The sequence below is a fragment of the Emydura macquarii genome, unplaced genomic scaffold (genome assembly GCF_026122565.2).
Source record: "Emydura macquarii macquarii isolate MOO-44397 ecotype Brisbane River unplaced genomic scaffold, CSIRO-AGI_Emac_v2 contig_554, whole genome shotgun sequence".
Taxonomy (NCBI): domain Eukaryota; kingdom Metazoa; phylum Chordata; order Testudines; family Chelidae; genus Emydura; species Emydura macquarii.
In genome coordinates, this window is record NW_027130691.1 from 2,528,502 (window position 1) to 2,546,645 (window position 18,144).

At 41.0% G+C, this 18,144-nt stretch overlaps 1 protein-coding gene across 5 annotated transcripts in view; it reads right to left on the reverse strand.

Moving 5' to 3' along the window:
- KIAA1671 (KIAA1671 ortholog) overlaps window positions 1-18,144 on the reverse strand; it is a 133,365-nt gene that overhangs the window by 11,483 nt on the left and 103,738 nt on the right. For all 5 annotated transcript variants that reach the window (XM_067539424.1, XM_067539423.1, XM_067539425.1 and 2 more), the window contains one exon: window positions 9,840-9,958. In XM_067539424.1, coding sequence (XP_067395525.1) covers window positions 9,840-9,958 — 119 coding nt within the window. The remainder of the gene's footprint in view (window positions 1-9,839; window positions 9,959-18,144) is intronic.

Sequence of the window (18,144 nt, forward strand, 5' to 3'; positions counted from 1 at the left end):
TGAAACCACATCTAGATGTAACAAATGTATCATTTAGAGACACTACAGACCAGCAGAGAAGGGTGAATCATTTTCATTGCAAAGACTTTTTCACCACCAATGGCTTCACTTAGGATTCGTCTACACTGCACAAAAATGTGTGTTCTTAATTTAAAATAGCAGTAAAGACACAGCAACTCTGCTTCTACCTTGGATTAGCAATTTAAATTCAATCCCAGACTGCCCAGTTACACTTGGCCTGCTAATCAGAGTTACAAGCCAAATTGCCTGGTCTTCACTGCTATTTTAACCTGAGTCGGCTAATACAGGTAGGCTAATCTGAGTTAAGAACTTACCTTTTTTTTGTAGTGTAGACCTTTTTTTTGTAAGTATTAGAACTAGACAGATAGAATACATGCAGATAAATGTAAAATTTCAGCTCAAAGCATAATTTTGTTTATAGCAAATGTCCACTTTAAACAAATATCTGTTAATAGGTTCTGTGGAATTAAGCAAACTCTCCGGAGATCCTAAACCAGGTTCCATATTAGATGCACAAAAGGGACAAACCAGATGGAGTAGAACTGCAGCACATTTGAAAAGAAAACAATCAGAAGGCTCACGCCCTGCCTATACACCTCAGGAGCATGAAGCTGTCGAAAGCATTTTCTTTATTCCTTTGAGTATGACGTATCTGTATGCATACAAACACAGAGCAGTAAGCCCTAGTCTGTTACACGGCCCTCATAACTGCCGTATCTGAGTGCCTTCCAGAGGTTCATTAAATGATGTGCCTAACATGTCACGTGTTTGTTCTCTCATCCTCTCCCCAAGGTGACAAGTGTGTGCAGAGAAGGAGTGCTTTGTTCGGGAATTTTTACACCCTCACCCCTCACGTTACAGAAGATAAGGTCAAAGAAATGTGCCTTGCACTTAGAGCAGATAGTGGTGAGATCTGCGATGATCTTTAGCTCTGGTGGGCCAGCCCCTTGAATTACAATGTAGTGTTTCCTCGGTATTTAGTAGTCTCTTTGAAGGGGCAGTGAAGAGCTGGGCTGTGAGGAGTTCAGCTACTCCTGACTCAGAGGGAAGTGAAATATTGCCAGCAGTAAAGTGGAATTAAATGTTCTCTGATTCTTAGCTGCCTGAGCCACTGGCCTGACCAAAGGTCAGCACTTCCCATCTGCCCTGACGGGAGTGTCACGGAAGATGCTATTCTGTGACTGGGAGGACGAAGCTCAAACATCTTAAATTAGGATTTATATTGTGTCTTTCCTATCTGCAATTATATTTGTTACCTAAGGCTCGACTTAGGCAGAGAAATACTTAGGGGTCAATCCCTATATAGGCAACCATCAAAAGATTAGCCACTCAGGAAAATGAAAGCAACACTGGCCTGCAGTTGCCATGGTGGGACAGAGGGGAATCACTAGATTAAACCATTCCTAAAATACTGTGGAATTAAGCAATTGTAAGCAACAATTTGAACGACACCTGGGAGTGGCGGATAGGCAGTGCAGGGCACAGCACACCAGTGTTATCTCTACTCATCACTGTTCACCCCACTCAGGATATGTGCTAACAGGAGGTTCTGTGCTAGCTCAGATTCTGGATTCTTTTAAAGTGTAGCCCCTAAATACAGCACACAAAGAACTAGCCTCAAGATTTAAAAGGTGTGGATCACTAACGGGAGGTCTGCATCAGAGAGGAAGGGCCACAGATTTCAAGCTGTGCACATTCACTGTGGCAATATGCTACAATCACATGCTGTGGCATTCCATGCTCATTACACAGTTTCACAGAGTTTCAATTTACTTTGTTTCCACTCTGTTTTCAAATGGTTTTCACTCCAGTTTAACATTAAGGAGCATTTTGCCTCTCCAACCATTCCACTAAAGAAAAACCTCTCCACTTCATTCTGAGGTATTTCAGTCAATCATTCACCTTATCCCATCCCCACCAGTAACTGTTTTTTAAAACCATGGTATGAAGTTACTCATGTTGCGCAGCAGATGGCATCAGAACCTAGAATTGGAATAGGAAAGTCTTTAAAGGCACATTTTAAAAAAAGAGATATTCTTTAATAGCCAATACTGAGATTTTGAAGACTGGTAGGTGACCATTAACAGCAGTCATTCAGTCCTGGAAAACATCCCCCTACTCCAACCCCTGACTTAGCTAGGAGAGGAATCACTCCATGTCCAGACAAGCAGACTAAATTGGTCAGTTATTCTGCAGAACCATTAGAGGACGCAGGCTTGGTGCAGCATTTGAGGGGAGAGGGAAGACAAAGATGGAAATAAAGCAGTTTCATAACCTGGCAAGGCTTGTGTGGTGGTTTTGTTGGTTCTTTAATGAAGCACTCATGGCTCAGACTCGTTTCTGCTAAGAGTCTTTTCTGATTCAGTATCTGCTTTTGAGAAGATTCTAGCTAAACTTATTTTAAGAAACACAAATCTTAAAACTTGAGTGCGCATGTGTATTTTATATACAGACACATACACACGTGAGCACATTTTTGAAGAGCAGCACTCAGTACTTGGTGTGATTGACAGTGATAATCTTGAAAGGAAAACACTCAAGAACGTATTGTTGGAAAAAATAGGGTTTTTTTAATCAAGCAACAGCAAATGTCTTAATTTCCAGGTTGGCAGGGACTGGTAATACTGCACAGACAATTTCCTGCAGATAAGCAGAAGAAATGTTTCTTGTTTCCCTCAACAGCGGTCCTCCTCCCAGCCAATTAAGAAATGGTGCTAATGAGCTCCAAAGGGACCTTTGTCTAGTATTCTTTATTGGGAAAGATGGTTGGTATCTGCAACTTTAGGCCTTCTAGATTCATTCAGTGTGGAAGAATGCAGAAATGTGCCTAGGGAATTCTGGGACATAGCACCTTTTGTGCAATTTAAGCTATACCTTTACAAATCCTTTCTGATTGTAAGTCTTCGGAAAGGCTCTCCCTTACCACCCCCTTGGACCGAAACTGATGTAGGTGTATGCAGCTTTTAAAAGTGAAAATATTTTGAGTCAACAGCTGCTCTCTTTGGATTGATACTAATAGGTGGCTTCCTCCTCACAAACTTTTGAATAGAGTCCCTGTTAGAGCTCCGACACAATTACAATATCATTGCATTCTAAATGTTGTGGCACAGCTAATCAATACGAAAATGACAAAGAGAACTAGAGCACGAGAATCTATTATGCCATTCTTTCCTCCCCAACACATGAGGTAAAGGAGCCAAATCAGAAAATAAAATCTAAGCCATCTCCTCCCAGTGCATCTGGTCTACCATGGCATTTAGAATAGACTGCAACTTCTTTGGGCTAAAATCCTGTATGTTTGCATATTTTGTACATCACACAATTATTAAAATACCATCAGTGCTCAATATATGCCTTTCACAAGGAATGTCTGTTCCTCTAAAGAATAATCCCAACATTACGTCATACAAAGTGCACCCAAATATAAGCAGAACAGGCACCATATAAATGTGAACAGGAAAGTTCAACGTTTTATTTTCAATGTTAATGTAAACAGTCCCAGAAAGGCAGTGCTAAATTGCTGCAGAGAATATGCTGCTTTACTCAATGTGGGAGACTGCATAATACCAGAGTCTGGAAGTGTAATACTGGAGACATCCTGCACTGTTTTAACTTTAATATCTTTGAAATCTATTAAAAAGCCAGAGTCAACTCTCTGTATCTACATGCTGCAAATAAATAGCCATATACGATGCAAAATAATTTCCATTTAAAGATTTCAGTGACAGGATACAAAAGGCAAATTCATGGCCCTTGTAGCTTACTGATACTGGATTACAGTCAGTTTATTTTCTAAAACTTTCCAATAGTCCAAGGAAATGGCTAAAATATCAAAATGTCACCTAGTCTAAAATCAGAACAATACCATTCCATTATGTAATTACTATGTACTCTTGTATAGAATAGACTGAATTTGCCTCTCTGAAGACTATCATCATTGTAAAATAATTACTGTGAAGAAAGATAGGGATAACTCGCTGAAGAACTTGGAAAGGTTTATACAAAAATGTCTCCTTTTAAAAAGAGCAAACCTGAATAACACCCCAAACTGAACCATCACCACCCATTTTAATTCACTATCTGCTAAACTGCATTACAAGTGAGATTCTTATGGAAGCTCAAGCAGTGTCTAAGCTCTACTGGGAGAGAATTTCTGCTTCCTCTCTCCTGGTGAAGAGTGCCCATAAACATGGCCCCAGTGTATTTGTGGTTCCGCAATTACTGATTTAGCCTCCAATTCCCCTCTTGCCTCAGAATTGTGCTTCAGAATCTCAGCTTTCATTTGAAAAATTATGTTCCTAGCTCTTAAGTTTGGGGCGATAACCTTGAAAATAGGAACAGAGCATAAATCAATGCAGTGAAAAGGACTAAAACAATAGCTCTTTCAGAACTCTGCCTCAGTCATGTGAATTAGGGCTCCATGGAGTATGTCTAGACTGCAATGGCCCGCGTGGCTATCAAATTGCAGTGTAGAAGTTGAGACTTGGGCTGGAACCTGGGCTTTGGGACCTTCCCCACTTCCAGAATCTCAAAGCCAAGGCCCCAGCCCACGCCGGAACATCTACACTGCCATTTTCATAGCCCCACAATCCAAGCCCCACGAGCTCCAGTCAGCTGTGGGTGTTACTTTGCAGTGTAAACATACTCATGGACTCCATGATTCAGTAGCCACAGAAACTAGCTTTTCCTCAAGATACTACGAATTTCAGCATTATTGACACAGAATTCACCATTTTGCTGCAGCCAGGCGCCCACCATTTTATTTTCTGTCTTCCTGCCTTGCCAGGACCAACCTGAAGCAGCAGCCTCCTGCGCTCTGACTTTCCCCAGTAGCAGGTCGTTAGATTACACTGTATGATTCCTGCACCGCTCCTTGGGGCCCGACAGCTGGAGCTCAGTTTGCAGACAAGATGTGGGGGGGAACCAGAAGTGTAGGCTGCCAAGCTGGTCTGCCTGGAGAAGAACATTGCAGCTGAGGTCCAGGGAGCTGAGGAGATGAGCTGTTGATACTGGCTGCCCCAGATGAAATGTTCCAAGTTGGACCACCTGGACAACACTGGGGTGGCCAAGGCCTGGGAAGCCAGGCTGCCCGGAGAATACAGTAAAAATCCTATTCTCAAAAAGAATCATTGTTCAAATATGAATATTTTAAACTGTGCCACAGGTGTCAGGATGTAGTTGAGGTCCAGCCTGGGAATGAAAGGTATGTTTCTGGGCCAGAGTAAGTTAACAGTGCTGAGGAATTTAGGGTGTCTTGCTGCAGACTTTGGTTCCATTGTGCCATTGAATACACAGCCCCCGGCCATAATCTGCATCCCAAATAACTATAGCTGCTCTCTATAGTCAAACGCTTGGTGTTGCAATGCAGCTACCCACGTAACTCATCACTACGCCTTAGTGCAAAACCCTCGAGTCTTGAAAGCTTACCCACCTCAAAAATAAACAAAACATCCAGCAAGTTCCTGAACTAGGCGAGGTTGGGAGTCACACACCCAACCTACAAATGCAGAGCTCAAATGCCAGCTCAAATACAGAGACCTTCTAACTGCAAGGAAGAAACAAGGCAAGCCTTCTAGCTCCATTCATCAGCCCCTCTGAAATGTGATGCCCTTTAACACGCACGCCATAATTTTCCACCCCTCAGTCTCACAACGGATAGGATTTAAGAATCTCCTTTTTCCTCAAGAAGAACTTTGTGGGCACGCAGGATATCTAAGCACATCCGGAGGCGCAGCACAGGAGGCAGCAGGGTAGTGGATGCACACAGATGGCCTTTTCTCCATCTTTCTCCCATACCCTGAGCTGTTCTGGAGGCCAGTCCTCAGTGTGCATTGGAGCAGCTTTGTCCACACAGCCATCAAAGGGCTGCCCTGCAGTTCAGGCCAGTCTCCCTGCTCCCAGCAGCACTATGAGGTTCCCCTGGGGCATTCTCTCCCTGTATGCAGGAGGAGGGGTCTAAAAGAGGCATAGTAGGGGCAGGGAACTAGCCAAGAATTTAAATAAAGCCATTAAATCCCAAACAGAGAAGACCAAGTTAGCTGGTGACTCACATGACGCACAATACGTTTTTGCACACACAGTACGGTGTAAAGTTAGGTTTTATACAAATACAGCTTGAACGTTTGGAAGGGTGTGCAAAGTACGTCTGAAGTAAAACACAACCAAGAAAAATGGTCAGAACAAGCCCCAGGAGAGCAGGTCTTCGTCAGGAACAAACAGTCTGAACGTGTAAGGATGGCTGTAAACAGGCCCACGGTCCAAATCAGCTAGCTGAGAGCGATTTGAGAGAGAGTAGTGACCAGTGAGGCAAGCGAACGGTTTAAAGCTGAAACACTTTGCCTTTAAGAGCAGAGGCTCCTAGTTAAACTACACAAGCATTGTTATTAAGAGTGAAGCAGATTACCGCCACAAGACTAGGAAACCTCATTTCTTAATTACACTGCACGGTTAGAATATTTTTAACTCTCAGGTTCCATAGTACTGCATGTTTCTACTAAAAGACAAACAGCCAAAGTTTCCACCATACCTTCCCCGCCACATACCTCCTCCCAGCTCTACTGCACACAAGTAAGATCTAAATCATGAACAGAACACACATGTAGCTTGACATCTTCTAAGCAAATTCGGTATTTGAAAAATCAGCTCCTCCGTTTACCTGCTGAGTCCTGAGTTCAGGCATCTGTGTTCCCCCTGCAGCGAATGATGGAATCCGCCTACAAGAGGGCAGCCAAATGCCTGAAATGCCTAGGCCCCCACTAAGGCATTTCCCTTCACTTCTTGTTCTCCTTTAGGGTGTGATCTCAACATTTGCTATAGGGGGAAAACACCCCAGCATTCAAGGCTTGACAGTTCAATGGCTACATAAATTAGCATTTTTAAAGTGGCCTCCTTTTCTATCAGAGGTTAAACACAGCCACAATCCAGCTTTGAAATAAATGTTCAAATGGTCTTGCTTTCGAATCTGAAAGGAAGATGCCTTTGTTGTTGGAAACTGATTTCACAGAGAAGGCGGCTGTAAAATACTTAAAGTTTAACTTACTGAAGAGATTCAGATGTTGGCATATCATTTTGTCAGCCCATTAGGCCTTCAAGCCCATCAACCATAAAGCTACCCAGCCTTAGCAAGCATAATATATTTATATTATACATCTAGCAAAAGCAAAACATATTCTGAACACAAGTGACGTTAGAACTGCAGTAAGACAGAGTTAAAGCTGTCATTTCTACATTGTGTTTAGCATTTAAGATATTACACAAAAACTGACAGACTTATCTGAGACCAAGACAATACCTAAACCCTGTTAATCCCCTTCTTTCATGGGCCCTGGGGAGAACAGGAGTGCCTACATTGCCCTCAAAACGATCATAACACTTGAAACTCTGCCTTAAGACGATGATAATCAAATCTCATGCTTCAGGTCTTCAGCCCATTACCTACCGGGTCAGGAAGGATTCCCCCAGCTACCCTCTCAATGCACAATTGGCCAGATGTATTCTAGGATTTGGCTGTTTCTTTGCCTTCCTCTGAAGCATCTGAAATTGGTCACAGATGGAGATGGGGTAGACCAGGGTGCTGAGGTGGTTCACAGAATCCTCTTTCTTAGATGTCTTGCTCCCATGCTCAAGGTCAAACAAATCACCACATTTCATAGGTTCATAGATTCCAAGCCCAAAGAGATCATTGTGATTTTCTAGTCTAGTCTGACCTCTTGTATAACACAGGCCACAGAACTTCCCCAAAATAATTCATAGAGTGGGTCTTTTTGAAAAACATCCGATCTTCATTTTAAAATGGTCAGTGATGGAGAATCCACCACAATTCTTAGGAAATTGAGCCAATGGCTAATTATTCTCACTGTTGTAAATTTGAGCCTTATTTCCAGTCTTAATTTGTCTAGCGACAACTTCCAGCCTTTGGATTGTTACATCTTTCTCTGCTAGACTGAAGACCCCATTATTAAATATTTGTTCCCCACGTAGACACTTCTAGACTGTGATCAAGTCACTCCTTAACCTTCTCTTTGTTAAGCTAAAGAGATGGAGCTCTTTGAATCTATCACTTTAAGGCAGGTTTTCTGATCCTTTAATCATTCTCATGGCTCTTCTCTGAACCCTCTCCAATTTATCAACATCCATCTTGAACTGTGGACACTGGAACTGGACACAGTATTCTAGCAGCAGTTGTACCAGAGCCAAACATAGAAGTAAAATAACTTCTATGGTACTCAAGATTCCCCTGCTTATACATCCCAGATCACATTAGCTCTTTTGGCCAGTTACATTGGGAGCTTATTTTAGCTGATTAGCTCCTGATCTTTTTAAGCGTCACTGCTTCCTAGGGTAGAGTACCCCACCACGTAAGTATGGCCTACCTTCTTTGGTCCTAGATATAAACATTTACATTAAGCCATATTAAAATGAATATTGTTTGTTTGTGCCCACTTTACCAGGTGATCCAGTTTGCTCTGAATCAGTGATCTGTCCTCTTCATTATTTAATCACTCCCCCACTGTGTGGGTCATCTTTAGAAGCGGAAAGGAATTTTCCTGCTGGTCAAACTGGAGGTGTTTCACCTTTCTCTGCAGCAGGGGGTATGGACCACCTGCAAGGAATAGCTGGACATATCTCACTAATCAATTCCCTGCCATCGCAGAGGCCATGAGCATTCTTGGCACCTCAGTCTTTCCTGTTCTTCGCATATGGCACACAACAGTTTGGTCTCCTGAAAACTGAAATGTTTTCATGTAATTGGGCTCAGCACAGACGTTTCTGGGCAAAGTTTAATGGCCTGTGACATACAGTTGGTCAGACTATTTAATCTAATGGTTCCCCTTCTGGCCTTTAAACTCTACAAAATCTATGGATGTATTTCAAGGTATATAGCACCTCCACAAAAACAGTGACAGAAGCACGTGCATCACACTACTAGGTCATCACCTATCTAATTTGCAACACTGAAGTCTGGTTGTGGTCTGTAAAGCAAGTCCATAAAAATGGCACTATATTGCTCAACAAATCCGCTCTCTACATGAATTCAATCATCACTGTTTGATCTACTAAATGAGGCCATGTTTTTAATGCTTTTTTCTTCTGTATGCAAAGAGTATAAACTAGGTTCTATCCTGGCTTATGCACCAACAGAATCGGTCATTTAGTTCCAGTTGCAGGATCTTTACTGTTTGTTAGCTATACAACTGAGGATCGTGCATGAGCAAGAAGGAACACAGCTCAAATTTCTGACCCCAGCTGCAGTTTGCTGGGATAGTTTCTGAAAAGAGGTTTTTCTGCTTATAAACCAAGCACATATGAGGGATACATCATTCAGACAAACATGGAACTCCATAACGCTATTTTTACAGTAACAGCTCACAGCATTTTAAGGAAAAAGAAATAATTGGATTTCTCAGAATATCTCAGGACACGTCTACACGAGAGCTGCAAGGTGTAATTTCCAGCTCAAGCAGACGTCCCCATGCTAGCTATCACTTGTAAAAGCAGAAGCATAATTGCAGTGGCACACGCAGCAGGATGGACCAGTCACCATGTACGACTCATCTGAGACCACAGATATGCACTCAGATGGCTAGTCTCTCCTGCTGTGGCTATGCTTCTATTTTTAGTGTGCCAACTCAGTCAAAGCTAGTGCAGTATGTCTACTTGCGCTGGAAATGACACCTTCCAGCACTGGTGTAGACATATCCTCAGAAACAGTCTACTGCATTGTAAGTTAGAGGAAAACATATCAGAAAGGAAAAATATAACAGACAGTACCCAGCCAAACCGCTGGGGACAACACAGTCAGCCTTCCTCAGTCCTACCTGTCCCCACTGTGGCGCTGCTCATTCCAGGTACCATATTGACTGTCAGCCTCCTGCACAAGTGTGTCTGTGTCCTTGGCCTCTGGGGGTTGTCTGGCAAAACACTGCCTCAGTTGATCCTGCAACACAATAGAGTAAAAGTTTAACATTATTCCTTTATCAGTTTGCTTAAACAGTGTACTGAGTTATTTTATGCCAGAAGCTTTCAACTCCATAAAAGTCTAAAGTTGAAGGGGAGTAAACTTATGCACAGAAACAGAGTTTAACTACTGTAATAAAATGTCTTTAATCTATAAACACACAAAACTAGTAGGGTCTTTATGAAAGGGATGCTTCATTTTCATGGCAAATAATTGGGGCCTGAAGCAGTAAATGATTATTTTGTTTGATTAACTCGAGGATAGATGGTTACAGTTAATACCTCTTCTATTTTAACATTAGTTAGCAAATACTTTTGGAGGGAGGGCATCATGTAAACACACACCTCTACTGAGGGAGTAACAGAAATTGTGTAGTTTGTTTTCACTTCCAGCTTTTTCTATGGAAGTATTTTGGCCATATGAAAATATTATAGGAGCGCCTCAAAATAAAATTCTCTTGCCTGACAATTGCACATGTTTGGCAAACATTGCTCTCCTCCTCGCTCATTCCTCACTTTTGTTTATAATGCAGCAGAATCATTTCATGTAGCTCCATTTGATCCAGCTCCTTGTTTCTACAGGAGCATCATGATTAGGTCAGTAGGAATGTGCACAGCTTAGAAAATGATGTTTGTTAATTAACTGCTGCAGCAAAGCCAAAAAAGGAAGCAAAAAGCTTGCTGTGTAGGTCCCCACAAGAGTCTATTGTTTTTACAGAGTACAGTTTTTGGAATAGATTCTGAATCCATAGCCTTTCCCTCATATGATTAGAACTATTTTAAGAGGTTCTATTTGGAGTCTAATTTACTTGTCAGCGTGCCTTTTAAACACTGGATTGCTATTTTATTATCTTTTAACTTTTTCATTATAAATCCACAAGAACACTGAAAGCTAACAATCCTCTGAGGGAGAGAAAATGTACCATACACAGTATTACCCAGGAGTGAGTTTTCTTCAGCCTTTACACTCTCCTTCCCTATGTCATTAAAAACGAACTGCCGTTTTCTTTTAAAGTGTCATTTGTAACTGTGTGAAACACAGCAATAGTATCTAATGTGAAACGACATTTCCAACTGAGCCTCAACAAGTCACTCCAACCACTTTTTCTCCTTTTCATTTCTGCACCAACCCCCGGTGTCAGAAGTCATTACACGCTGACATTTTACATCTGCATTGTGACATTATGTCTCATCTCAAAGTGGTTAATTTTCAATGTGAAGTTATACAAGTGGTGAGAATACTGTTTCTTAGTCATATTTTCCATTTATTGTTCCTACAACATTTGATCACAGAAATCAGAAACAAGAGACGTAAGAGACTCATTTTGCTCCTCCCTCCATCAGCGCAGAAAGTGCCCTAAAGAATAGGTGAGTGTTTTATCTTATTAAAGTGAATGGAGCATATGCCTTAGGAAGAAGTGATATGGATGCTCCATAGGGTGAGAAATTATTGAGCAGCATCCTACCAAATCAGTGATTCATAAGAGATCCAGCACTACTCACCCAAAACTCAAGCAGGAGTCATGTGAATGACCCATTCCACCTGAGACACAGAATGTAAATGGTTTTAAAACAAAAGCCTTGTTAACACTGTTCTGTAGTTTTCACTAAGCTACAAAGGGGAGAATGGACTCTCTAATACGTTACGTTTTGCAGGCTACAGCGTGGAGTAGGCTCGCAGTGTTATAACTGTGAAACAGCTGTCTTTTTTTTAAACTTCACAGCAAACTACCACCAGTGAAAGGTATCAGTGTGACAGCCCTGGAGCCCCAAGCTCTGTCTGGCAACAGAAGTGATAGAGAACAGTTTCTTGACATAGCCTCACTGACATGACCCCAGCTTGATGTGCAGGGGCCATCCCTAGGAGCAGAAGGATAATTCAGTCTCCATGAAAGTTGCCAGTCAGTGCCAAACATGGGGGCTGTGTTGTGGACACCTGTCTGGAATGAGCTGGATAAAGACCCCCTAACTCATTTTACATGGGCCAACAAAAAGCCAGATGATGGTTATGATTTTCAGTTACCAAAAGTCTCAGTAGGATTTGAACCAGTGAGTAGAAGTGAAAGGCCCACCTTGCCATTACCAATCCCCAGAAACAACTTAACTCTGTCACTTGGACAGTTAGCTGCTGAACACAACCAGCAAACACGCTCTTTACTTTTTGAGCATGCTCAGCAAATACCATATAAAATAGTATAGTGCATTGAATAAGGCAGGAAAAATAGTTTTATAGGTGACAAAACATTTATGAAGATGTATGGCTCATTGGTTCACTTCTACAGAAGACTGGGCTGTCCAGTCACAACTAACCCCACAGAAAATTTTAAAATGTACTATGTGTAAGTGATGAGACGGAAGGGGAAAGGAGTTTTATAACTGCTTGCAGAACAGTCAAGAACACAACAGGCATGAAAAGAAAAGCAGCGGTGGGAATGCAAAACCAGCTGCGAGTGGCTGGATCTTTCGCATTAAAAGAATGTAGTTTGCACTACAGGAATCAATATAGAACTAGTCAACGGCCATAATGAAAACTGTAAAAATCAACACATCCAAAGATGCACTTGTGTGTGAGCTGTACACTCAGTGTCATACACAGAAAATGGTTTGTGCCTTCGGTGAGGCAGAAGATTCTCACGAATGTCTTTGGAAGCTATGCTATATAATATAATGAATGCAATGTGACAGGCAGGGCTGGCAACACATCCATTCAAGATTGCCTGACAATTACCTTTCCAGGACTCTGTTTTCACTTGCTTATAACTTTGACAAACTTTAACCATTCAAGCTGACGTTTTCCATGCGGGGTGTCTGCCTCAGGGATGTTGTGAAAATAAATTCATTACTGCTTGTAAAGTACTCAGATGCTCTAGTGCTGAGCCCCATAAAAAAGAATAGTCTAGTGTCACACACTGAACAATCAGAATATGGACAAGCTGCTCATTAAGTGAGCACCATCCATCCAGTGCACTGAATAAGGTGAAGAACATAGTATGTCTTCATGTATTAAAGACTATCATAAAGCACAATTCATGCACACAAGACAACTGAATTATGGTTGCATGGGCAACCTTAACTCTGGCATCTCCTAACTTCTTGAGCTTGACTTTTCAACCTTAACAATGTATTTTAACAGTCGTGCTTGTAATAAATAATATTTATAAATATCTTACACAACACTTTTCATCCATAGTTCTCAAAGTGCTTTATAAAAAGTATGATTATCTCCATTTATGGGTGGGAAAACCTAAGGCACAGGGAGGTGAAGTGACTTGCCAAAGGTTCTATAAGCTGTATAGTATAAACTGAATGTTATTCTGGATACTAAAATGTACTAAATGACAGCAAAGGGTTCTTTTACCATTTGATTAGCTTGCTATAAGTACCCAACTTAAAGCTAGTCGTGTGAGGTGCTTTGAATGGTGTGTTATGGAAAGCAGAAGGAGTGTAAAAATAGTCTTACATTCATTTTCAGTAAGCATTTCTCGGAATTCCTATAAACTGCCAGATAGACCGGTTATTTTTCAGCTGAAAGTCACAACACTGGCAAATATTTGCTTTGTTTTTACATTTCGTCAATTTGCTAAGTCTATGATACTTGTAATGCTGTTAAACAAACAAACAAATGTAATGAAACTTAATATTCATGATGGAAAAGGCAGACACATTCATAACTGAGGCTTCCTATTTCACTGCCTCCCATCTCTTTTTCTTGGATGGTAAAAAACAAACAAAAGAAACACAAACAAATATTTTCTCCAAGGTGGAGGCAGGAACCAGAGTCTTAATGTCAGCCATGCGTATCATTTGTTTAGGTACATGGTGGACATTCAGCAACAGGGTAAAAACACACTGGGCTGGATTCTCAGCTCCAGTTCTGTCCCTTTGCCCCACTTGAGCAACACAATGGGGATGTAAAATGGAGAATCCCCCCATCAGAATTAAGGGCAGAGCCTTTTCCCAGTAATAGCAGTGTAGATAAAGCCAGATATTAGAAGGCCTTTGGTAAAAAGAAAACCAGATTAAAGCCTAGATACAGTGGAATGAATTAGAAGGGTGGTAGTAGATATAGCTTTGAATATCCTTGCCTTTCTGCATTGTATTTCTCATCTTTCATTTTTAAACTACTATCTAGTGAAGCTAGCAGGTTGTATTACAGATAGATATAAGTGACAAACTATGGATAAATCAATCCTCTTTTTTGGAGGGGAGAAATGGGTCATATTTGATGCTGCTGACATCCTGGATTTGCAGCAGACAGATGTAAATTCACAACTATAACATCCTACTCCAAAGTACAGCACTCTAGTACCTTCTGTCTCCCAGTGGGACTGAGTCATCCATTGAAGCTAGAAATTATGTATCATGTACAGACACATTGGCTCCTTCTTGCATTTATTATCCCAAACACCAAACAAACATATTTTCTCTTGTTAGGGTAGTGTTCAGTTCCATGCTATTTGCTTCACTATGTAACCTCTGAAGAGGGTACCTGCATGATTTTCTGCCTGTTAGGACTTGTCTATACCGGAAAATTGTACCAGCAAAAGTTCCTACTGCTGCCAACATAGCTACTTTGGCACAGTATGTTCATATTTGGCTGCTTTTGCCAATGCTGTATGTCTCACAGCATCCGGCTGTATCAACAAAAGATGTGTGGCACCATGTATCGGCATCCCAGCAGCTGGCACACAACATTGTGGGAAATTTTTGCAATGTATTGTGGGATACCACTACTCTTGTGAGAGATTGTGGGAATTTGACCCCAAACTCCCACAATTCTCTCTGCTTCATCCCATAATGTACTTTTTTGCACTATTTTTCACTCTCTCTGTCATCTGACCACCAAATAGATGTACGCTACACAAATCAGTGGAGCTCTCTTGTCTATTCTGAGGACAGGGCAACTGATTCTTGTGTATTTGTGGAGCCACAGCTAGAGATGATCCGTACCTGCCAATAGTTGGGGGGAAGAGGGAAGCGAAGGAGAGGCGCAGAGTGAGGGTAGCGGTTTCAGCAAATGTTACTGAGCATGCTCACTCTGTGTGAGAAGATTGAGATTGCTAAACGCCCCTGCTACACAAAAGTACTACATACTTTTAGCTATCTTAACACAATTTAGCAGCCAGAAATAAGAGGGAGAGCCAGCAGCAACCAGCAAGTGCTCCATGGACCAGTTTCAGAATCTCCTCTCCATAGCATTCAGATTTCCTCAGATAAACGCCACATCATATTTCCAGTTTTCTAATCATCTGTTTTGTCTCCCAAGAATTCACTTGCATTCTGCTATTTTCCATTTTGTGGAGGGTGCATGGATCTGTTTCCATATTGGTCTGATTTTTCCTCTACTGAGGAGATTCCCCCACATACATATTACACAAGATTGTTTTCTCTCTGCAAAGTGATGCTACAGGATAACCACTCTCTCTACTTCCATATTGAAGTCAGTTTCCCTACAGCTGCTGCCCTTGCACAGAACATGCCCCGATCATTCCTCCATGTTAACAACTCACTCTGTCTCACCAGACAGCTGCAACATCTACAGACTAGTTTCATTCTGCATTCTAACATCCCACAACTCCTTAAACAGCACTTCCATAATTCGTCAGATACTTTCCACCAAAGCCATCAATCTCCTCCTAGCCAGCCCCATGCAAAGAATTCACCTTCGCTCTATCCCTAGTCACAACCAACTCACGCTCAACACGCTCATGACAGGAGTTGAAAAAGGTTGTACAGTTGCTCTAAAGTTTCAACTATTTCAATGCACCATCCCTAGATACCGAGTCAAATGTCTGGTTTTAGTCTGCAGTGCAACATGCAGTATGTAGTATGAAACTGAACAGCTTCCTGCTCCTCTTTGTTCAAGTGTCCCCACAGCCTATTCAACAGCATTATGATAGCAATTACTTTCTTGCTGCATGAAGCAGATTAAGATCTTGAGCTGCTACACCTTTTCAGCCCACGCTGCAAGTATTCAGTCTTCAGGAATGTATTAATTTTTCAAATTTAATAATAGGGAATGTTCTTCTCCTGTCCTAGATCAGGCACTTCAGCAGCAGTTTCATAGAAGCCAAAGGGTATTTCCTCTTAATCCGGCTAACGTGTTTCAGTTACTACAATACCATCTCTGCAGCTTCATGTTCTAATCAGAACAGGGGGCTGAGCTAACACTTCTGGGTTCTATTCTCTGCCGTCACCCACTAGCTCTGTAACCATGGGCAAGTCGGTTCACTTCTCTTTTCCTGTGTTTGACCAGCTGTAAAATGGTATCATCATCTTTATGATGGTGCTTTCAAAGCAGTTTACAAGTGCAAAGTCCTCTTCTTACTTTCCTTCCCACTTCTCCTGCTAGCTCAGCTGTTTTTCTGCTTGGTGTTTGCTATATAAATCGAATTGTGTTCTCATATTACATGTTAAAACAAAACACTTATGTAATCAGTACACAGAGACTTTTTATCACCTTATACCGTTTTCTACACAAGACTATGTGGAGTTCATCAGGATAGTTGCAGTTGTATTAAGAGCCAGAGCTGCAGTATATGGCAATCTTACCAGCCCACCATGTAGTTCAACAGATATTTACAGGAGAACCCAGTAGTAAAACTGTCACGGGATTCAGTATAAAGGAGCATCTTACACTAAACCAACCTTCCTGTCACAGAAACAAGAATAATCTTTGTTAATAAAGTTTCTATAGCAAATAGAAAGTGCTATAGTTGGAGAAATGAACAAAACCATTCTGTGTGCACCATTTCTTTAACATGCCTTCTTTCTGATGAACCTCTTCGCGAATCAACACCCAGAACCCGTGAGGTACTCTAATATTTTCCTTTTTCAGAAAGCAGTTCTCTCAGGTAAAGAGACAAGTCTAGAAAGCATTGTATTTATAAAGTGTGCATTAACTTACAAATATTTAGCGTGTCAGATGAAGACTTTTTTGAACTATACAACTGACAGTGATTTTTCATTTTACAGGAACAAAAAGGACCCTAACCTTTAAAAAAAAATTAATAGCTCTTATATGTTTATTTCAAAATCTTCCTTCATGTACAGCCAGAATAGTGTAAAAGAAAGTGGTCAGATAAACACTGATGAGTTTATCTTATTTGTAATGAAGCAGATAATGTTTTTCATTCAGTAAGACTGAAATATATTTTCTCTATAAGCTTGGGTGCATTATATTGCCTATAGTTTTTCTTCTCTTACTGCCCTCATGTTTCAAGTTTCTTCTAAGCTCCTGTATGCCCTTAACAGAATGGTATATGCAGAGAAGCTCAGGAAACAAAGTGGGAAATTCAAAAAGGAGAAAGGAAATGGCAAGTAAGTATATCTGATACTAAAGAGGTTCTTCTAGAAGAAAATATTTGTTCAGAACAGTTAAAACAACCAAATATTTAAATGGAACACATGATGAGGTCAGTCCACTGCATTTGTTGCTCTACTGAAGATTCAATAGTTCTTACCAGGTTTCTAACTCCAACATACTGACAGACACACATTCACCAGTTTGGGTTAAAATTTTAACTGCTCTTTGATGTTCCTGAAGTTTTCTAGACTTTCCCATGGTAACAAAGAAGATGTGTGTCAGACTGTAAGATAATGTTTGGTTTTGCTTTTAACTTAGATTATGTAAAGAACAATTTTAGTGGTTCTCTTGAATTCCCCCCGCCTCAACATCCATCTAAACTCTGAGAATCTGGTGGTATAAAGAAGTGAAATGGTAGTGGATTACTAATATTCAAGCTAATGTAATAATAAAGTGTCCTACAGTAGCTAAATCCTGAAACATTTCTACACCTTATCTATGGGGAAAAGATAAGAATTCAAACTGACTAACATCTCAGAGTAAGGTTACATGTTATACACGTGTTTAGGGCCAGATTGCGGAGCCCTTATTTGGTAAACGCTGACTCATGTGAGTAATCCCCATTGAAACCAGGTGTGCCAATTACCATGCAATGAATTCCTGACAGAAAAGATTACAAATAAAGACATTTCCCTTAAAAACCAACCATCAAAGTTCAAAGAGAGAAGACAGGACACAGAATATTATATTGCTCTGAAAATTAAGGAGGTTCCAAACAACACAGATAAACAAAAACCAATAAACCTCATTTTTATGTTTGAAAAACCTCAGTGTCATTATAATTCATTTTTTATGAGCCT